The sequence below is a fragment of the Pseudophryne corroboree genome, chromosome 6, assembly GCF_028390025.1.
Source record: "Pseudophryne corroboree isolate aPseCor3 chromosome 6, aPseCor3.hap2, whole genome shotgun sequence".
Lineage (NCBI taxonomy): Eukaryota > Metazoa > Chordata > Amphibia > Anura > Myobatrachidae > Pseudophryne > Pseudophryne corroboree.
Window position 1 is genome coordinate 794,389,053 of NC_086449.1, and position 20,329 is coordinate 794,409,381.

Here is a 20,329-nt window from a genome sequence, read left to right on the forward strand (position 1 = left end):
CCACTTTATCACTCTCATGGCTTAGTACATCCCCTCCTAGTGAGATAGAAAGGCAGTGAGACTGAGGCACAGAAGCTAAACAGACGACTTTACCATTAACACCATAAAAAAATACTAAATATGGAGACATTTCAACAGACTTTTACTTACACAAAAGAGATCACTATTCCCCTTCCCCAAATTACTTTTCTGATCTATGCATATTGGTGGTCATTGCGAGTTGATCGCTCGCTAGCAGTTTCTAGCAGCCGTGCAAACGCTATGCCGCCGCCCACTGGGAGTGTATTTTTGCTTTGCAGAAGTGCGAACGAAAGGATCGCAGAGCGGGTACAAAGTTTTTTTTGTGCAGTTTCAGAGTAGCTCAAAACCTACTCAGCGCTTGCGATCACTTCAGACTGTTTTGTTCCTGTTTTGATGTCACACACCCGCCCAGCGTTCGCCCAGCCACGCCTGCGTTTTTCCTGGCACGCCTGCGTTTTTCCAAACACTCCCTGAAAACGGTCAGTTGCCACCCAGAAACACCCACTTTATGTCAATCACTCTGCGGCCACCCTGTGCAAAACTACATAATTCGTTGTGCCCGTACGACGCGCGTGCGCATTGTGCCGCATACACATGCGCAGAACTGCCGTTTTTTTTGCCTGATTGCTGCGCTGCGAACAAATGCAGCTAGCGATCAACTCTGAATGACCCCAATTGTGCTGATGGTAACAAAAATATCATTGTCTGGATCCCTATAAATGAAGAACTTTTATATATCCTATAGATTGTAAGCTTGCGAGCAGGGCCTTCCTACAGTACCTCTGCATACGAAATGCTGTGTTACAGTGTTTGCTAGGAAAACACTTTAGCATACCATTACGTATGCAGATACAGCCGCAGTCACACACAGAATACAGGCATTCCGCTTATCATTTTAATCGGCAAAAGCTGCTTGTGCGTCCTGTTCGCATCGATGTGACGCATTTTAATGGAAAGAGAAACACGAAAAGATGCTTGGCGCTACCAAGTCACGGCACGGCATGACGAGAAGGGTTGTTTAACGTGCAGGGAGGCTAGACGTAAGTGGACGCATCTGTAACCTAGCAGCAAGCAAGTAATGAATCCAGTTGCACACATCCTTTTGTTCATTTATCAGAAAGGGTTCAAGCAATATGGCGGCCGGTCACACATACAGTTAAATAGACGTGGCAAGCATTGGCCATGGGTTAATCGGATCATCCGGCAAGTCCCATTAAAATAATGATGAATTTTTCTTGTCTCTCCGGTTCCACACAAACCGCTTTGTCGGGTCAGTTTGGTTGAAAGGTCTGTATGTCCACTGACATGTCTATACTCTGCTCGCAAAAGCTTACAATCTAATTGGCTGCGAGGCATAAATATCAAACTCCTTGTCCGATAATATACTAAACCAGAACCCCAATGGTTACATAAGGCAGTAGTTCTCCCTTGCTGGCTGTAATGGTCAGGGGGGGGGGGGTTTCTTGTACTGCCTGTCCTGTAAGTCTGCTGTGAGTCTAGGCATGCTTGTTCTGCTGTGGGGACACGTTCCCTGCCTGTCTCTCTGCTGATTTTCATAAGCTATAAACATCTCTGAGAAATAGAGTGTCATTGTGCAGTGAGAGTTTGCCGAGGAGGAAGTTCTGTCTTTCCCTGGCAGGGAGGAGCGTGTATTGTGTTTGTAGTACAGAGGAGACAAGGGCAAAATGTAAGGCACGGGTCACAACGCAGCAGAAATCGCATTTTTGGACAAAAAACAAATCCTCCAAACCTCCATCTGTCAACCGGTTCTGCGCCTTTTACTCATTTCCTACTTTCTTTTTTGACTTCTCCAAACTCTGGGAGGAGAGAGACGGCTGACAAATGCATGCAAACTGCGTGAAGCCAGGTTCAGGTGAGTGCTTCTGGTTATTTTCCCATGAGATGACCTGTGTGGGACTAGACGGCGGGGTGGATTATTGCTCTCTCACGTAGGTTTGGAGTCGGTAAGTGAGTGCGCCTGTCCCGGTAGACCCCCAGAGAGTTGACTTTGATAACCGTCCTCTCTCCCCAATTTTCAGGCTTACTGCAGGTTGCTCTGTGCTTATTACAAGATCAGCCAAAGGCACGTCAGCGTTCCCCTTACTCTGTTTTCCGAATCTTTCTCCTTGTTTTGATTTCCGAATGGTTTTCTTGCACCTTATTTGCTGTTCTCTGGGATTTATAAGTCGGTACTTAGTGAAGTGGAAGATTTAGTTAATTCCGTAGACGAGGAGGAATGGAGAATTGTGTTAATATATCTATACATTATATCACATTTTTTCCTTTACTGTCCCCTCTCTGTTAGTATTATGCTTTTTTGTTTCATACATTGGGGGAGATTTATCAAAGCTTGTGGAGAGAGAGCGCGAGAGAAAGTGGAGAGAGAGAATGTACCAACCAATCAGCACCCAACTGTCATTTTTCAAACACAGCCTGCAACATGGCAGTTAGGAGCTGTTTGGTTGGTACTTTATCTTTCTACTCTTTATTGATCTCCAAGCTTTGATAAGTCTCCCCCCCTTCTATCACATATATTTTCCATTACTTCCCCTGTTCTCAGACTTATGGGGAAGACACCTCAATTTAACGTCCAGTTTGTACAATGCATACTAGTAACATACTGAGGGGTCTATTCATGAAGCAGTGAAAAGTGTGGAGAAGTGAGCCAGTGGAGAAGTTGCCCGTGGCAACCAATCAGTGTTGAGGTAACATTTATAATTTGCATACTATGCAATTGTATGGAGCAACTGATTGGTTGCCATGGGCAACTTCTCCACAGGCTCACTTCTCCACACTTTTCACTGCTTCATGAATAGACCCCTAAGAACAAAAAAGCGCCTCAATTTTTGTTTTTAATGATATAAAAAAAAATGTAAATTTTTACCTCCTTTTAATATGATAGTGTCAAATATTTTAAAGATACTCATGGAGTAAAAAATAATCGTCCTCTATATGGTGGATTTTATTTCAGCTGGGATAATGGACATATATACTGTAAAAAGATGAATCGCAGGTAGGCAACCTGTGGGTTTCCAGGTGCATGCTGGGGCTTGTAGTTCCACAGTGTCTGGCAGGGTAAAATTTCCCTTTTACAGGCGATCCTTGAAGGCGAGACTTATTGTATAGGCGAGCTTTGTTACAGTGCTGTATATGGTGTCATTATATCTGTATCTACTGTATAATACAGTCCGTTCTGTTACTATAACTACACATTCGTTGCAGTATATTACTCGCTGGTCAGTGGTTAACGTGGGGTCGTGTGGGAGAAGAGTGTGTGTGTGACACAGACATGAAGCAGTGGCCTTTGCACAGTATGATGTGATGATTCACTATGGTTACCTTAAACCCATACACGTATGTTCTCTCTCCGTACCGGTATCCATTCACATGTCAACACCAGAATGTCAACAGAACGGTTCAGTGTTATTGTTAGGGTAAAGCTTGTCGACCTAACACCCATGTCTGTATTCAGAACATGTCAACATTATTGTGTCGACTTTTCATACCACTCCTCACAAGAGTGAGAGAAGGGGCTATGTATCAAAGCTTGGAGGTAGATAAAGTACCAACCAATCAGCTCCTAACTGTCATTTTTCAAACACATCCTGTGACATGATAGGAGCTGATTGGTTGGTACTTTATTTCTCCCCACTTTATCTACATGTTTTGATATATTTCCCCCCAGAGAGAGATGTATTTGTCTTCCTAGCCTTCTGTAAGATGTTACATAATCTTTGGAATCTCCATGGTCCCATATTAAATCTGTGTACCCTGTTGAGCCAGAGTCTTGTCTTAAACTCACTGAATTAATTGTCCATACAAAGTTTAGCTTTGTATATGTGAGATTCTACTAAAACTCAGCCTGTACAATTACAGGAGAAGATTGGTTGGTACTTTATCTCTCTCCAATCTTTGATTAAATACCCCCCTTAATTTTTGAGACTAAAGGCCCATACACATTAGACGATGTCGCTCTGTGAGCGACATCGTCTAATGTTTCCCCCTCCCGGGCCAGCAGGTCGGCTGCCGACTGTACACACTGAGCGATATGACCGCTCATATCGCTCAGGGGTGGTCATTCCGAGTTGTTCGCTCGTTGCCGATTTTCGCTATATTGCGATTAGTCGCTTACTGCGCATGCGCAAGGTTCGCAGAGCGCATGCGGTCAGTTATTTTACACAAGAGTTAGGTATTTTACTCACGGCATAACGAGGATTTTTCATCGTTCTGGTGATCGCAGTGTGATTGACAGGAAGTGGGTGTTTCTGGGCGGAAACTGGCCGTTTTCTGGGCGTGTGTGAAAAAATGCTGGCGTTTCTGGGAAAAACGGGGGAGTGTCTGGGCGAACGCTGGGTGTGTTTGTGACGTCACACCAGAAACAAAACTGACTGAACTGGTCGCAATGGCAGAGTAAGTCTCGTGGTACTCAGTAACTGCTAAATAATTTCTATTCGCAATTCTGCGAATCTTTCGTTCGCAATTCTGCTAAGCTAAGATACACTACCAGAGGGCGGCGGCTTAGCGTGTGCAATGCTGCTAAAAGCAGCTAGCGAGCGAACAACTCGGAATGAGGGCCAGTGACGTCACGCCTCCGCCAGCCCTGCATGAAGGTCGTGGACAACAGTCCAGATCCTGCATGCCCTACCGACAGCGACGATCGTTGTCGACCCGCGGGGCCGCGCATCGGTTGTCGCTGGCGGCATACACACTTGAGGATAAAATGAGCGACGTCGCTCAGGGAGGGGGAAAAGGAGTGACGTCGCTCATTTTATCGTTAAGTGTGTATGGACCTTAAAATCATATTAAGATTACTTTTTTTCCTGCAAGGATTAGCGAACCTAACTTAGAAATGTCCATGCAAAAATGAAGTAGGGAATGGACGATTGAAGAGAACTGATTGATCTTTTGGAGCAATATGGGAGTATTACTTGCGTATTGATAGAGTGCGACTATCGACAGGGGAAAATCAATCCATATATATATATATATATATATATATATATATATATATAATGCACATGTGCGCAGGATAACCTCTCTTCACAAAATGCAGCAGTATCCTTCCCTAGCAGTGCACACAGTATAATTATCAATCCGCTGAATATATCACAGTGCCTGTAAGAGTGGAAATCAAAAGCAAAAGAAAAAAAAACCCACACCCGCCAAATATCGATAATCTTAATATAATGATGGTCGGTGCCCAACCCTAGTTGTGAGGTGGTTATGTTTATCTAACACAAGTGTACATTATACAATGCATACATTTCATAGGGCTGATTCGTTTTCATGTTTGCTTTCCATTAGCGCTGTGACTACAGGGAGCAAAGGTTGTCCAGTCTGTTCCAGCTTCCCTTAGTCTTCTGCAAGATCACCTGGTCTAGACCGGCGGTAATCAACATTCTACCCACCAGCTGCTGTGGCACTACACATCCCAGCATGCCATGCCACAGTTTCAGCAGGCACTCACCTGTGTGTAAACAGTTTTACTCAATTCATTGAATACTTCAGACATTCTTGGACAGGAGATGGCATGAGGCCAAGTCAAGGAGGGGGCATGTTAGCGTTATAGGGGAGGAATTCAGGCTGACCCTACAGTTTTCGCCAATCACACTGTCCCTGCGACACCACTGACGGCTGATTGACCCAGTGCAGTCCCCGTTGTGACTACGCAGTCCTGATCATGATGTTGGGCCAGAGACCACAAATCATGGCTGCCCTGCTGAAATCGGCACAGTTGGCAGGCAGGGAATTATGTCCTGTCGCCATAGTGCATATCAGCCTATACATTGTTGATCTACCATCCGGATACCGTTCAGCTATATGTTACGTAGAAGCCATAATATTGTGGTGAATATAAATAAGGAATAATAGTTGATACCGTGGTGCAAAGCGGAAAATAATCACTTTTATTTTAGAATGTTGCCACTGAGAAAAATGTTATAAATATCCCCCTATATTTTTGTATATTCACCAAACAAGTCGTAGACTTCAAAGACGGTATTTTTAGTTAGTAAAACATTTCTTCCAGTCCAGCTGTGCGGGAGATTAGGAGCCCCCATAGTGACCGGCGGATGCCAGGCAGAGCTGTCTGTACAGCGGAGATTATTACAGAGCTGAGAGAACAAAGATATCCAGATATATAGACCGGCACATTAATATTCAGGACACCCAGGCACAAGATAACACGCAGACGTACCTCTGAAGGGATTTGGGAGACTGTGCGGCTGTACTTAATAATTTCACTGAAGTTGGCAGTTTTGAGTCACCTTTGTATCTCCTATCCCTGTGAGCTGGATATAATAGGATTTCAGTAGCTGTTATACTATAGATGTTAAGGGGGACATTTACTAAGCAGTGATAAGAGCAGAGAAGTGAGCCAGTGGAAAAGTTGCCCATGGCAACCAATCAGCACTGAAGAAACATCTATAATTTGCATACTATAACATTATACAGAGCTGCTGATTGGTTGATGGAGCAACTTCTCCACTGGCTCACTTCTCTGCTTTTATCACTGCTTAGTAAATGTCCCCCTAAGGCTGTTACAGATTGTGCTTATCAGGACTATCAGGTTTCATTGCTGTGTCTGTGCACTTTTTAGCAACTTTTTGGGCCACTAGATGCACTTGTCACCCCAATTCTACTGGCATGAGAGGGGTAGGGATATTATTTTATAATCTGGGAATACAGTATTACCGTTTCACATCACCAAAATAACCCATTATATTGCCGGGTTGACCCGGATGGAGGTGCGATGTGAAAGGGCCAGGTTGAAATATTCCGGGTCGAGCAATCCGGAATTAAAGGAGAGTTTTACACTAGTTACTCTCGTGTTAGGTGCGGTGGGAACGGGTTACCCAGGTCGATGCTATCCAGGTCCCGTTCACACTATGGAGGAGGCTACGCGGAGATGATCTCATCTCCAAGTGCTGCCTACGCACAAGATCCCGATTATGTCAGAGCCACCCCTGCCCCCGTTGCCGGTCTGAAAGGGGTCTCTTGGCGGGTTGCACCCTGGAAGGATCCGTGTACAATTCCCGGGTGCAACCCGCGTTTGTGATGTGGAAGCGTTATCACTAAACACTTCATCTTTACTTCCATGTGGTGTGATACGTGCGGGACCTAATACTTGTCTGAGGCGGAGAACACTGCCTGATAGTCCTGACGTTATAGCCAGACAACTCAAATGGAAAAAATCTCTTATTAAAGGCCAAACACAAGAAGTAAAATAGACACTAAGGACGGCAGCTGCAGTCTTCACCTCGTTGTGGGGTACGGGTCAGGATTATGGGGACGGAATCCCTAAAAAAAGCAAAGTACAGAGAAATCCTGGAGGAAACCCTGCTGCAGCTTACATGGGTGCTTGGACTTGGGAGAAGATTCGTCTTACGAGATGACAGTGGTCCAAAGCCTACAACAGCCAACCTGGCGTGGCTTACCTACAAATAGAATAATGTCCTGAAGTGGCCAATCATAGCTGAGATCTCAACCCAACTGGGTGTCTGTGGCAACTTATAAAAGTTTTGTCGGACATTGAAAGGGGTGGAGTTTTGCGCCAAATGGCTTTCGGTCGATAGGAGCAGAGGTTTGGGCAGTTGAGGGCAGAGTTGGCAATGTCACAGCCTATGAGCGACGTCGTCTAGTGTTTCCCCTCCCGGGCCAGGCGGTCGGCGGCTGGCCATACACACTGAGGAATATGACGACCATATTGCTCAGTGACGTCACATCGCAGCCGGCCCATGCAGGCAGCTCTTGGACGATGGTCCAAATAGAGCATGTGTGCACCACCGACACGAGGCTCGTTAATGACCCACGGTGTCGCGCATCGGTCGTCGTCGGCATACACACTTGCCGAGAAAGTTAACGAGGTCGCTCAGGAAGGGTGAAAATGAGCGACGTCGTTCATTTTAGCGGCAAGTGCGTATGCGTCTTTGCACGATCCATTCTTCCCCTGATAAAATTGGCAGTGAGATAAATTATCTGCAGTCTTTATGGTATAGTTATTTATCAACACTGAAATACACACATCTTTTTTTTTTTTTCTATGTATAAAAAAGAAACACGACAGCCCCAATGGAATTAATAATAATAAATGACACGAAAGATATAACAACTGAGAACCGGAAAGCTTCGTTATTGTGTCTGTGATGGAAGCCAGAGCTTATCGGCGTGTGGTGCTTACAGCTGTTATTATAGTAATGGCTGCAATTACAGTGGGTTATGCAGTGACATCATGTCTGCGTTTTTGGAAAAGAGCCTTTCTCTATCGTCCTAGTGGATGCTGGGGTTCCTGAAAGGACCATGGGGAATAGCGGCTCCGCAGGAGACAGGGCACAAAAAGTAAAGCTTTAGGATCAGGTGGTGTGCACTGGCTCCTCCCCCTATGACCCTCCTCCAAGCCAGTTAGATTTTTGTGCCCGGCCGAGAAGGGTGCAATCTAGGTGGCTCTCCTAAAGAGCTGCTTAGGAAAGTTTAGCTTAGGTTTTTTATTTTACAGTGAGTCCTGCTGGCAACAGGATCACTGCAACGAGGGACTTAGGGGAGAAGAAGTGAACTCACCTGCGTGCAGGATGGATTGGCTTCTTGGCTACTGGACATCAGCTCCAGAGGGACGATCACAGGTACAGCCTGGATGGTCACCGGAGCCTTGCCGCCGGCCCCCTTGCAGATGCTGAAGTAAGAAGAGGTCCAGAATCGGCGGCAGAAGACTCCTCAGTCTTCTAAAGGTAGCGCACAGCACTGCAGCTGTGCGCCATTTTCCTCTCAGCACACTTCACACGGCAGTCACTGAGGGTGCAGGGCGCTGGGAGGGGGGCGCCCTGGGAGGCAAATGAATACCTATTTTGGCTAAAAATACCTCACATATAGCCTCCGGAGGCTATATGGAGATATTTAACCCCTGCCAGAATCCGTTAAGAGCGGGAGACGAGGCCGCCGAAAAAGGGGCGGGGCCTATCTCCTCAGCACACAGCGCCATTTTCCCTCACAGAAAGGCTGGAGGGAAGGCTCCCAGGCTCTCCCCTGCACTGCACTACAGAAACAGGGTTAAAACAGAGAGGGGGGGCACTAATTTGGCGATATGCTTATATATATATTAAGATGCTATAAGGGAAAACACTTATATAAGGTTGTCCCTATATAATTATAGCGTTTTTGGTGTGTGCTGGCAAACTCTCCCTCTGTCTCTCCAAAGGGCTAGTGGGTCCTGTCCTCTATCAGAGCATTCCCTGTGTGTGTGCTGTGTGTCGGTACGTGTGTGTCGACAGGTAGGAGGACGATGTTGGTGAGGAGGCGGAGCAATTGCCTGTAATGGTGATGTCACTCTCTAGGGAGTCGACACCGGAATGGATGGCTTATTTAGGAAATTACGTGATAATGTCAACACGCTGCAAGGTCGGTTGACGACATGAGACGGCCGACAAACAATTAGTACGGTCCAGACGTCTCAAAAACACCGTCAAGGGTTTTAAAACGCCCGTTTACTTTAGTCGGTCGACACAGACACAGACAGGGACACTGAATCCAGTGTCGACGGTGAATAAACAAACGTATTCCTTATTAGGGCCACACGTTAAAGGCAATGAAGGAGGTGTTACGTATTTCTGATACTACAAGTACCACAAAGGAGGGTATTATGTGGGATGTGAAAAAACTACCATAGTTTTTCCTGAATCGGATAAATTAAATAAAGTGTGTGATGATGCGTGGGTTCCCCCCGATAGAAAATTATGGGCGGTATACCCTTTCCCGCCAGAAGTTAGGGCGCGTTGGGAAACACCCTTTAAGGTGGATAAGGCGCTCACACGCTTATCAAAACAAGTGGCGGTACCGTCTATAGATAGGGCCGTCCTCAAGGACCAGCTGACAAGGCTGGAAAATATAATAAAAAGTATATACACACATACTGGTGTTATACTGCGGCCAGCGATCGCCTCAGCCTGGATGTGCAGAGCTAGGGTGGCTTGGTCGGATTCCCTGACTAAAAATATTGATACCCTTGACAGGGACAGTATTTTATTGACTATAGAGCATTTCTATATATGCGAGATGCACAGAGGGATATTTGCACTCTGGCATCATGAATAAACGCGATGTCCATAACTGCCAGAAGATGTTATGGACACGACAGTGGTCAGGTGATGCAGATTCCAAACGGCACAGTATGGCCGTATACAGGAAGAGGACTTGTTTGGGGTCGGTCCATCGGACCTGGTGGTCACGGCAACTGCTGGAAAATCCACCGTTTTTTACCCTAAGTCACATCTCTGCAGAAAAAGACACCGTCTTTTCAGCCTCAGTCCTCTCGTCCCTATAAGATCATATCTGCCCAGGGATAGAGGAAAGGGAAGAAGACTGCAGCAGGCAGCCCATTCCCAGGAACAGAAGCGTTCCACCGCGTCTGACAAGTTCTCAGCATGGCGCTGAGACCGTACAGGACCCCTGGATCCTACAAGTAGTATCCCGGGGGTACAGAGGGGAATGTCGAGACGTTTCCCCTTCGCAGGCTCCTGAAGTCTGCTTTACCAAGTCTCCCTCCGACAAGGAGGTAGTATGGGAAAAAATTCACAAGCTGTATTCCCAGCAGGTGATAATTAAATTACCCCTCCTACTACAGAAAAGGGGTATTATTCCACACTATATTGTGGTACTGAAGCCAGAAGGCTAGGTGAGACTTATTCTAAAAATTTGTTTTTGAACACTTACAAAGGTTCAAATTAAGATGAAGTCACTCAGAGCAGTGATAACGAACCAGGAATAAGGGGACTATATAGTGTCCCGGGACATCAGGGATGCTTACCTCTATGTCCCAAATTTGCCCTTCTCACTAAGGGTACCTCAGGTTCGTGGTGCAGAACTGTCACTATCAGTTTCAGACGCTGCCGTTTGGATTGTCCACGGCACCCTGGGGTCTTTACCAAGGTAATGGCCGAATTGATGATTCTTCTTCGAAGAAAAGGCGTCTTAATTATCCCTTACTTGGACGATCTCCTGATAGGGGCATAGTCCAGGGAACAGTTGGAGGTCGGAGTAGCACTATCTCGGATACTGCTACAATCAGCACGGGTGGATTCTAAATATTCCAAAATCGCAGCTGATCCCGACGACACGTCTGCTGTGCCTAGGGATGATTCTGGACACAGTCCAGAAAAAGGTGTTTCTCCCGGAAGAGAAAGCCAGGGAGTTATCCGAGCAAGTCAGGAACCTCCTAAAAACAGTGCATCATTGCACAAGGGTCCTGGTAAAAATGGTGGCTTCCTACGAAGCAATTCCATTCGGCAGATTTCACGTAAGAACTTTTCAGTGGGATCTGCTGGACAAATGGTCCGGATCGCATCTTCAGATGCATCAGCGGATAACCCAATATCCAAGGACAAGGGTGTCTCTCCTGTGGTGGTTATAGAGTGCTCATCTTCTAGAGGGCAGCAGATTCGGCATTCAGGATTGGATGCTGGTAACCACGGAGCCCAGCCTGAGAGGCTGGGGAGCAGTCACACAAGGAAAAAATTTCCAGGGAGTGTGATCAAGTATGGAGACTTTTCTCCACATAAATATACTGGAGCTAAGGGTAAATTTATAATGCTCTAAGCTTAGCAAGACCTCTGCTTCAAGGTCAGCCGGTATTGATCCAGTGGGAAAAACATCACGGCAGTCGCCCACGTAAACAGACAGGGCGACACAAGAAGCAGGAGGGCAATGGCAGAAACTGCAAGGACTTTTCGCTGGGCGGAAAATCATGTGATAACACTGTCAGCAGTTTTTCATCCCGGGAATGGAAACTGGGAAGCAGACTTCCTCAGCACGACCTCCACCCGGGAGAGTGGAAACTTCATTGAGAAGTTTTTTCCACATGATTGTAAACCGTTGGGAAATACCAAAGGTGGACATGATGGCGTCCCGTCTGAACAAAAAACGGGACAGGTATTGCGCCAGGTCAAGAGACCCTCAGGCAATAGATGTGGACGTTCTGGTAACACCGTGGGTGTACCAGTCGGTGTATGTGTTCCCTCCTCTGCTTCTCATACCTAAGGTGCTGAGAATTATAAGACGTAGAGGAGTAAGAACTATACTCATGGCTCCGGATTGGCCAAGAAGGACTTGGTACCCGGAACTTCAAGAGATGCTTACAGAGGTCTTATGGCCTCTGCCGCTAAGAAGGGACTTGCTTCAGCAAGTACCATGTCTGTTCCAAGACTTACCGCAGCTGCGTTTGTCGGCATGGCGATGGAAAGCCGGATCCTAAGGGAAAAAAGGCATTCCGGAAGAGGTCATTCCTACCCTGGTCAAAGCCAGAAAGGAGGTGACCGCACAACATTATCACCACGTGTGGCGAAAATATGTTGCGTGGTGTGAGGCCAGGAAGGCCCCACAAAGAAATTTCAACTCGGTCGTTTCCTGCATTTCCTGCAAACAGGAGTGTCTATGGGCCTCAAATTGGGGTCCATTAAGGTTCAAATTCGGCCCTGTAAATTTTCTTCCAGAAAGAATTGGCTTCAGTTCCTGAAGTCCAGAAGTTTGTCAAGGGAGTATTGCATATACAAACCCCTTTTTTGTGCCTCCAGTGGTACTGTGGGATCTCAACGTAGTTCTGGGATTCCTCAAATCACATTGGTTTAAAACCAGTCAAATATGTGGATTTGAAGCATCTCACATAAAAAGTGACCATGCTCTTGGCCCTGGCCTGGACCAGGCGAGTGTCAAATTGGTGGTTTTTTCTCAAAAAAGCCCATATCTGTTTGTCCATTCGGACAGGGCAGAGCTGCGGACTCGTCCCCAGTTCTCTCCCTAAGGTGGTGTCAGTGTTTCACCTGAACCAGCTTATTGTGGTGCCTTGCACCTACTAGGGACTTGGAGGACTCCAAGTTGCTAGGAGTTGTCAGGGCCCTGAAAATATGTTCCAGGACAGCTGGAGTCAGAAAATCTGACTCGCTGTTTATACTGTATGCACCCAACAAGTTGGGTGCGCCTGCTTCTAAGCAGGCGATTGCTCGTTGGATTTGTAACACAATTCAACTTGCACATTCTGAGGCAGGCCTGCCACAGTCTAAATCGGTTAAGGCCCATTCCACAAGGAAGGTGGGCTCATCTTGGGCGGCTGCCCGAGAGGTCTCGGCATTACAACTCTGCCGAGCAGCTACGTGGTCAGGGGAGAACACGTTTGTAAAATTCTACAAATTTGATATCCTGGCAAAAGAGGACCTGGAGTTCTCTCATTCGGTGCTGCAGAGTCATCCGCACTCTCCCGCCCGTTTGGGAGCTTTGGTATAATCCCCATGGTCCTTTCAGGAACCCCAGCATCCACTAGGACGATAGAGAAAATAAGAATTTACTTACCGATAATTCTATTTCTCGGAGTCCGTAGTGGATGCTGGGCGCCCATCCCAAGTGCGGATTATCTGCAATACTTGTACATAGTTACAAAAATCGGGTTATTATTGTTGTGAGCCATCTTTTCAGAGGCTCCGCTGTTATCATACTGTTAACTGGGTTTAGATCACAAGTTGTACGGTGTGATTGGTGTGGCTGGTATGAGTCTTACCCGGGATTCATAATTCCTCCCTTATTGTGTACGCTCGTCCGGGCACAGTACCTAACTGGCTTGGAGGAGGGTCATAGGGGGAGGAGCCAGTGCACACCACCTGATCCTAAAGCTTTACTTTTTGTGCCCTGTCTCCTGCGGAGCCGCTATTCCCCATGGTCCTTTCAGGAACCCCAGCATCCACTACGGACTCCGAGAAATAGAATTATCGGTAAGTAAATTCTTATTTTTATGTTCCCACCTGCTGCGGACAGCGCAGGTTCCTGCATCACTGTAGGAGCGAGTAAATGTGATATTATTACAGTTATATAAGGACTTGTGGCTTTTTGTTTTCCCTGCACAAGTTTTGCACTAGTTTTATCCTTGGTTCCATTTATTTTATCTCTACTACTGGACTCCTACCATTCATTTACAACCTAAATGGGGCTCAACAAACCTATTTCTTGCAGAAAACCTACAAGTTGCAGTTAGTTGAGGGGATGCAATACGTTGGACTATAGTGTGCTCCACTCACTGGTGCAAGTAGAAATATTTTCTTAGTGGTACCGAGTGCCGAAAAATGGGCATGGTCATTGTTGTGAGGGGGCGTGGTCACATGCTGCTAGTGGGAGTGGCTATATGACACTAGCAGCGTGGCCACGCAACACAGACCCTTTTTTGGGGGGAATCTGGAGGAAAGGCTAAAAATGTATAGTAATGCCTCCAGTATAATAGAAATATATAGTGATACCTCCAGTATAATAGAAATATATAGTAATGCCCCCAATTTAATAACAATATATGGTAATGCCTCCATTACATGAAAATACAGCCACTGTCACACTCCCAGTAACCCTGACAAAGTGGGAGGAGCCGTCATGCTGCCAAGCACCATGGTCTTGTTGCTTTGTGGCACATTATAATTGTGGTAATAGCAGAGTGTGTGGCAGGTGGTACTGCGTACCCGCTGTCAAATTTTTAAGGGTACTCCGTACCCGAGCGTACCTGCATACTTTCACCGCTGACTCCACACATCACCAACACCAACAAGCAAACACTCACACCTTGAAGTACGCATAACGGACAGTATGCCGCAACCGCACAAGTAAATATAAATAAATAAAAAGTAATTTAGCCACATCCCAACAGTCCTGGCTGCAGCGGTCCAGTCCCAGTTCACGGACCCTGTAAGTCAGGCCTGGCCAACCTGTGGCTCTCCGGCTGTTGTATAACTACAAGTCTCAGTATGCCCTGCTATGCTTTTGCTAATAGGAAATGCCAAAACTGTGGCAAAGCATGCTGGGATGTGTAGTTTCACAACAGCCGGAGATTCTCGCCTCAGGTTGGCCAGGTCTGCTGTAAGTGGGGGGACTTATGGGCAGGATAACATGGTTAGGAGGACAGTATGTGTTGGGCTTGTGGTTTGTACAGTTTGGGCTTATTTTGTGTTCCTGGATAACTGTTGGGAGGGCGTGCTTAGTGATAAGCCGAAAAAATGTCCGTCTCCGCTGTGTCCATCTTAATGCAGGGCGGCATGGGGGGGGGGGAAGGGCAGGGAATTCTTACCTAAAAAATAAAAAAAGAGGTTAAACACCTCTGGAAATCTGTGCTCGCCTGGCTCTCCTCATCTATATTTATTTTCTGTTCCTTTTACATTGGGATGCAGTTACACCGAGTACAACCTAAGGTTTAAATACTTGTGCCGTATATGACCAAGGTAATATATTGCACATGGGGGGTCATTCCGAGTTGATCGCTAGATAAAAATGTTCGCAGCGATTAAGTGAAAAGGCGGCACTTCTGCGCATGCGTATGCGGCGCAATGCGCACGCGTGACGTACTTTCACAACAGCCGATGTTTTTTTACACAAGGTCTAGTGAAGCTTTTCAGTCGCCCTGCTGGCCGCAGAGTGGTTGACATGAAGTTGGCGTTTCTGGGTGTCAACTGACCGTTTTCAGCAGGCGTGCCAGGAAAAACGCAGGCGTGGCTGGGCGAACGCAGGGCGTGTTTGTGACCTCAAAACAGGAACTGAATAGTCTGAAGTGATCGCAAGCGCTGAGTAGGTCTGCAGCTACTCTAAACCTGCACAATTTTTTTTTTTTTTAGCCGCTCTGCGATCCTTTCGTTCGCACTTCTGCTAAGCTAAAATACACTCCCAGAGGGCGGCGGCTTAGCGTTTGCACGGCTGCTAATAACTGCTAGCGAGCGAACAACTCGGAATGACCACCATTGGCCTCTGTAGGAAGCTTCCCAGAGATGAGCAATAAAGTAATATACAGTGCTGTGAGACCACTGTTACCACCGCCTGATTGGGGGTGGATCAAAAATGCTATGGTCGACGGCGTTCAAAAGGTCGACAGGGTCAAAAGGTGAACAATACAATGGTGGACACACAAATGATGGACACTTTTTCTGTGCCAAATCTGGTATATTTCATGTTATGTGACCACCATCAGTACAAACATGTACCCTTGTGGGCTCACTACAGGTTACTATTCCCAGTAGATGTCTATGTGTAGACACCTGTAGTCTTATAGGGTCACAGAACACCTAGGTAGCTTCTCGCACGCCTGTAACAACTGTCATTTTTCAAAACCAGCCTGTAACATAGGAGTTAGGAGCTGATTGGCTGATACTTGATCACTCTCCACTTTATCACTTTTCAAGGCTCAGTACATCTGTCCCTAAAGGAGGTAGGCTACAGAACAAAAAGGTGAAATGTCAGTGAGTTATGTTGTTGTTTGTGCGTGAACTGCTTAGAATTATTTGATAGATCACATAGATGATTGAGGATTAGATAACACTTTATAACTAAAAGTGATTGTATTCCACTAAGTATTCCTTCATCACTTTGAAGCTTCAATATCTGAGCCGCCGTGGTGTGTGACTAGCAATCTTGCACACTTGCTCCATATAAGTGTGCTGTGTGTGGTTTATCAGATTCATATGCGTGGCAAAACCCAGTGATGTGATTGCAGCTCACAGAGCCGTAACTAGACTTTTTGGTGCCCTGTTCCAGAGCGAGAATTGCCCCCCCCCCCCCGCCGCACACACCATTTTTCCAATAGGGACATAGGGAGCATGCCTCGTGGGGAAGATGCATGACAAGATTGATCCCAGCAAAAGCCCATGCTATGATGCCCCTTCCCACATTTTGTTTTATATTACGCGCACACACACACACACACACACACACACACACACACACACACACACACACACACACACACACACACACACACACACACACACACACACACACACACACACACACACACACACACACACTGTTGTTATTGAGTTACGGTACCCTCTATTAAACAACACATTTCAATATATTGCCATACCCAGGAATCAAACCTATAACCTGTTGAATTCTAATCAAACACCCTACTCATTGAGCTAATTGATCCTGCATAAAACGATGAACACTATATGAAGCTACTGGTACTGTGTAAAAAACAATAATCAGCATTGCAATTGAGCAGATCTATGTAGTGTGCAGCCACACATCCTATCTCTTGCAGCCATACACTACATAGATCTGCTCAGCTGCAATGCTGATCATTTTTTCACAAAGTACAAGGTAAGCTTCAAATAGTTAGAACTATTTAGCTTACAAATATCTACCTTTCTATGCAAGGGCAGATAGCTCAATGAATAGATTGTCTGACTGCAATGCCACGGGCAGTGGGTTCGAATCCCGGATATGTCAGCATCTTGAAATGTAAGGAAGGACAGTGTGATTGAATAATAAGGAAATCTCAAGTTGAGACAGAAGGGGTCAGGGTAGGAGACAGGGGTGGTCAGGAGATGCTGGTCTTCAAGAAGGGTGGAAGCTGCAAGTGAAAGTAATTAAAACAGATAAATGACAGGTGCCGCCAACAGCGCCCCCTACCCTGCAGCGCTATGTACGGTGCCCCCTCCGCACACACCTAGTCACGGCCCTGGCAGTGCATATGACGGAAGTATCCTATATCTGTCAGATTCCATTAGGACACTGTCCTAAAGATGTGAAAGGGCTACCAGTCCCGTACTTTAAAAGCTGAGATAGAGAATCTCCCTTTTCCGAACATTGCAACTTGGTCCAAGAAACCCACGGGGACATGTATCAAACCTTGGAGAGAGAGAGAAAGTGCCAACCAATCAGCTTCTGTCGTGATTAAACACAGCATGTAAGGTGACCAAAGCTAAATGGTCGGTACTTTATCTTTCCCCGAGGTTTCATATACTGTATCTGTCCGGTACCACTGGGTGGCAGAGGCGATTGTGGTCCTGATTTTTTATTGGAGGACGCAACTAAGGATGGTGTCAAAGAAGCTAAAATAAAATGTTAGCGCTCATAAGAGGCGATTTAGTTTTCGCTATGTGCTATACAACAGCAGCTCTGATCTTCCATAGGTTGCATACAAAAATCTGTGATAGCAACCAAATATTGCAGGGAACATGGTCCAAATGCAAATTCTGTTTTTATACATGCGGTCACAGTCAATAAAAAATTGTTACTCAAATATTTTTTAAGTACCGAAAAAAAATAAAAGTGATATTGCGCCATACATGTAATGTAACATGCTAATACTAAAATCCAATACAATTTACATAAGAATCCCCAATCTTGTGTAGGTGATATTGTGTACATTGCGCATCTGTTATTTTAAGGAACTGAGGGGCAGATTTATTAAGCTCGGTGAAGTGATAAAGTGAAAGGTGATAACGCACCAGCCAATCAGATCCTAACTACCATGTCACAGGCTGGGTTTGAAAAATGACAGTTAGGAGCTGACTGGCTGGTGCGTTATCACCTTCCACTTTATCACTTCACCAAGCTTAATAAATCTGCCCCTGAATACTGCGGGGGTTTGCAGAATGCAGGTTCTTACTTACTGCAGAATGAATAAATGCAAAATATTTGCATCCTGGAATGAAATAATTGCTTTCCCACGGCTTTAAATAGGACTTGGGGAACATTTCTAAAGCCAAATATAGTTCTGGGTAAATATAGAAATGTACTGGAGATTGTTTGTTGTTCTAAAAAAAAAAAAATACTAATAAAAAATAAAAATAAAACGGCTTTATATGTAAAATGACTGTTGCAAATGTCATGAGGCGACATGTGTTTATTGTGTAATGTATTTATTAGGGTTACACCTTTTATGCTGATCTGTTCCTTATGTTGGAGGTCATGGCTGCCCCCCAGATTGCCGCCGTCTTGTTCGAGGTTCCCACAACCTCATCCCATGGAAGGACTGTCCTAACTCAACGAACATTATTTATTCTAGTAGAATTTCCCTCTACCTAACTACCAAGGGGTGAGGAGAGGGGACGATGGTTAGACAGATGTGGACATCACAGTAGATATTGATTTTTGGCTGCACTGTCCGGTAATCTCGGAGTAATTTCTCCAAACGATCAGACGATCTCATCCACATTTTGTTGTGTGTATGAATTACCCAGCTTCTGCCCAACGCTTCTGCCCATAGCTCATTTAAAAACATGGACTTTTAACATATATGTGACGATCCTTAGGACAAATAATAGTTTGGCTTGGACCGATACATCGATAGTGTGTAAATGTAAAATCGGATGTTTTCAAGAACGTTCCATCACCTAGAAAATTGTTTCGTACAGTAGGTAGGATTGCGAGTGAAATAGTCCAGGCTTGCACCTAGCAATGCAGTCATTGTTCTACGGGCACCAGATCTGTGTCCTCGTGGAACTCTTTGTATTATGGCCCTGCTTGTGTTGTGTTACACTAGCCGCCTCTTCATGAGTCTCTGTCGCCCAGGGCCGTTTCTAGCCAATTTGGCTTCCAGTGCGAGATTTAAAAATGCGCCCCCCCCCCCCCCCCATTCACATAAGAAAAAATGCGCCCCCCATAAATCTAAAGAGGAAAGGGGGGCGTGGCCTCGTTTAAATGGGCGTGACTTTAAGATGGGCGTGGCCTCATCTGATCTCATTGTGGCCACCACAGGATAAAAAAAAAAAAAAGGCCTCATTTTACACAGCACGGCAGGCAAGTGTCCCCATTTTACACAGCACGGCAGGCAAGTGTCCCCATTTTACACAGCACGGCAGGCAAGTGTCCCCATTTTACACAGCACGGCAGGCAAGTGTCCCCATTTTACACAGCACGGCAGGCAAGTGTCCCCATTTTACACAGCACGGCAGGCAAGTGTCCCCATTTTACACAGCACGGCAGGCAAGTGTCCCCATTTTACACAGCACGGCAGGCAAGTGTCCCCATTTTACACAGCACGGCAGGCAAGTGTCCCCATTTTACACAGCACGGCAGGCAAGTGTCCCCATTTTACACAGCACGGCAGGCAAGTGTCCCCATTTTACACAGCACGGCAGGCAAGTGTCCCCATTTTACACAGCACGGCAGGCAAGTGTCCCCATTTTACACAGCACGGCAGGCAAGTGTCCCCATTTTACACAGCACGGCAGGCAAGTGTCCCCATTTTACACAGCACGGCAGGCAAGTGTCCCCATTTTACACAGCACGGCAGGCAAGTGTCCCCATTTTACACAGCACGGCAGGCAAGTGTCCCCATTTTACACAGCACGGCAGGCAAGTGTCCCCATTTTACACAGCACGGCAGGCAAGTGTCCCCATTTTACACAGCACGGCAGGCAAGTGTCCCCATTTTACACAGCACGGCAGGCAAGTGTCCCCATTTTACACAGCACGGCAGGCAAGTGTCCCCATTTTACACAGCACGGCAGGCAAGTGTCCCCATTTTACACAGCACGGCAGGCAAGTGTCCCCATTTTACACAGCACGGCAGGCAAGT

General features: G+C 46.2%; 1 protein-coding gene across 2 annotated transcripts in view; it reads left to right on the top strand.

Moving 5' to 3' along the window:
- Positions 1–20,329, top strand: part of FGD4 (FYVE, RhoGEF and PH domain containing 4) — a 214,749-nt gene that overhangs the window by 106,214 nt on the left and 88,206 nt on the right. Inside the window, exon 1 of one of the 2 annotated variants that reach the window (XM_063928871.1) lies at positions 1,677–1,894. The exons of the other annotated variant lie outside the window; for it this stretch is intronic. Coding sequence (XP_063784941.1) covers positions 1,864–1,894 — 31 coding nt within the window. The 5' untranslated portion in view covers positions 1,677–1,863. Of the gene's footprint in view, positions 1–1,676; positions 1,895–20,329 lie in introns of those variants that run through there. 2 annotated transcript variants of the gene reach the window in all.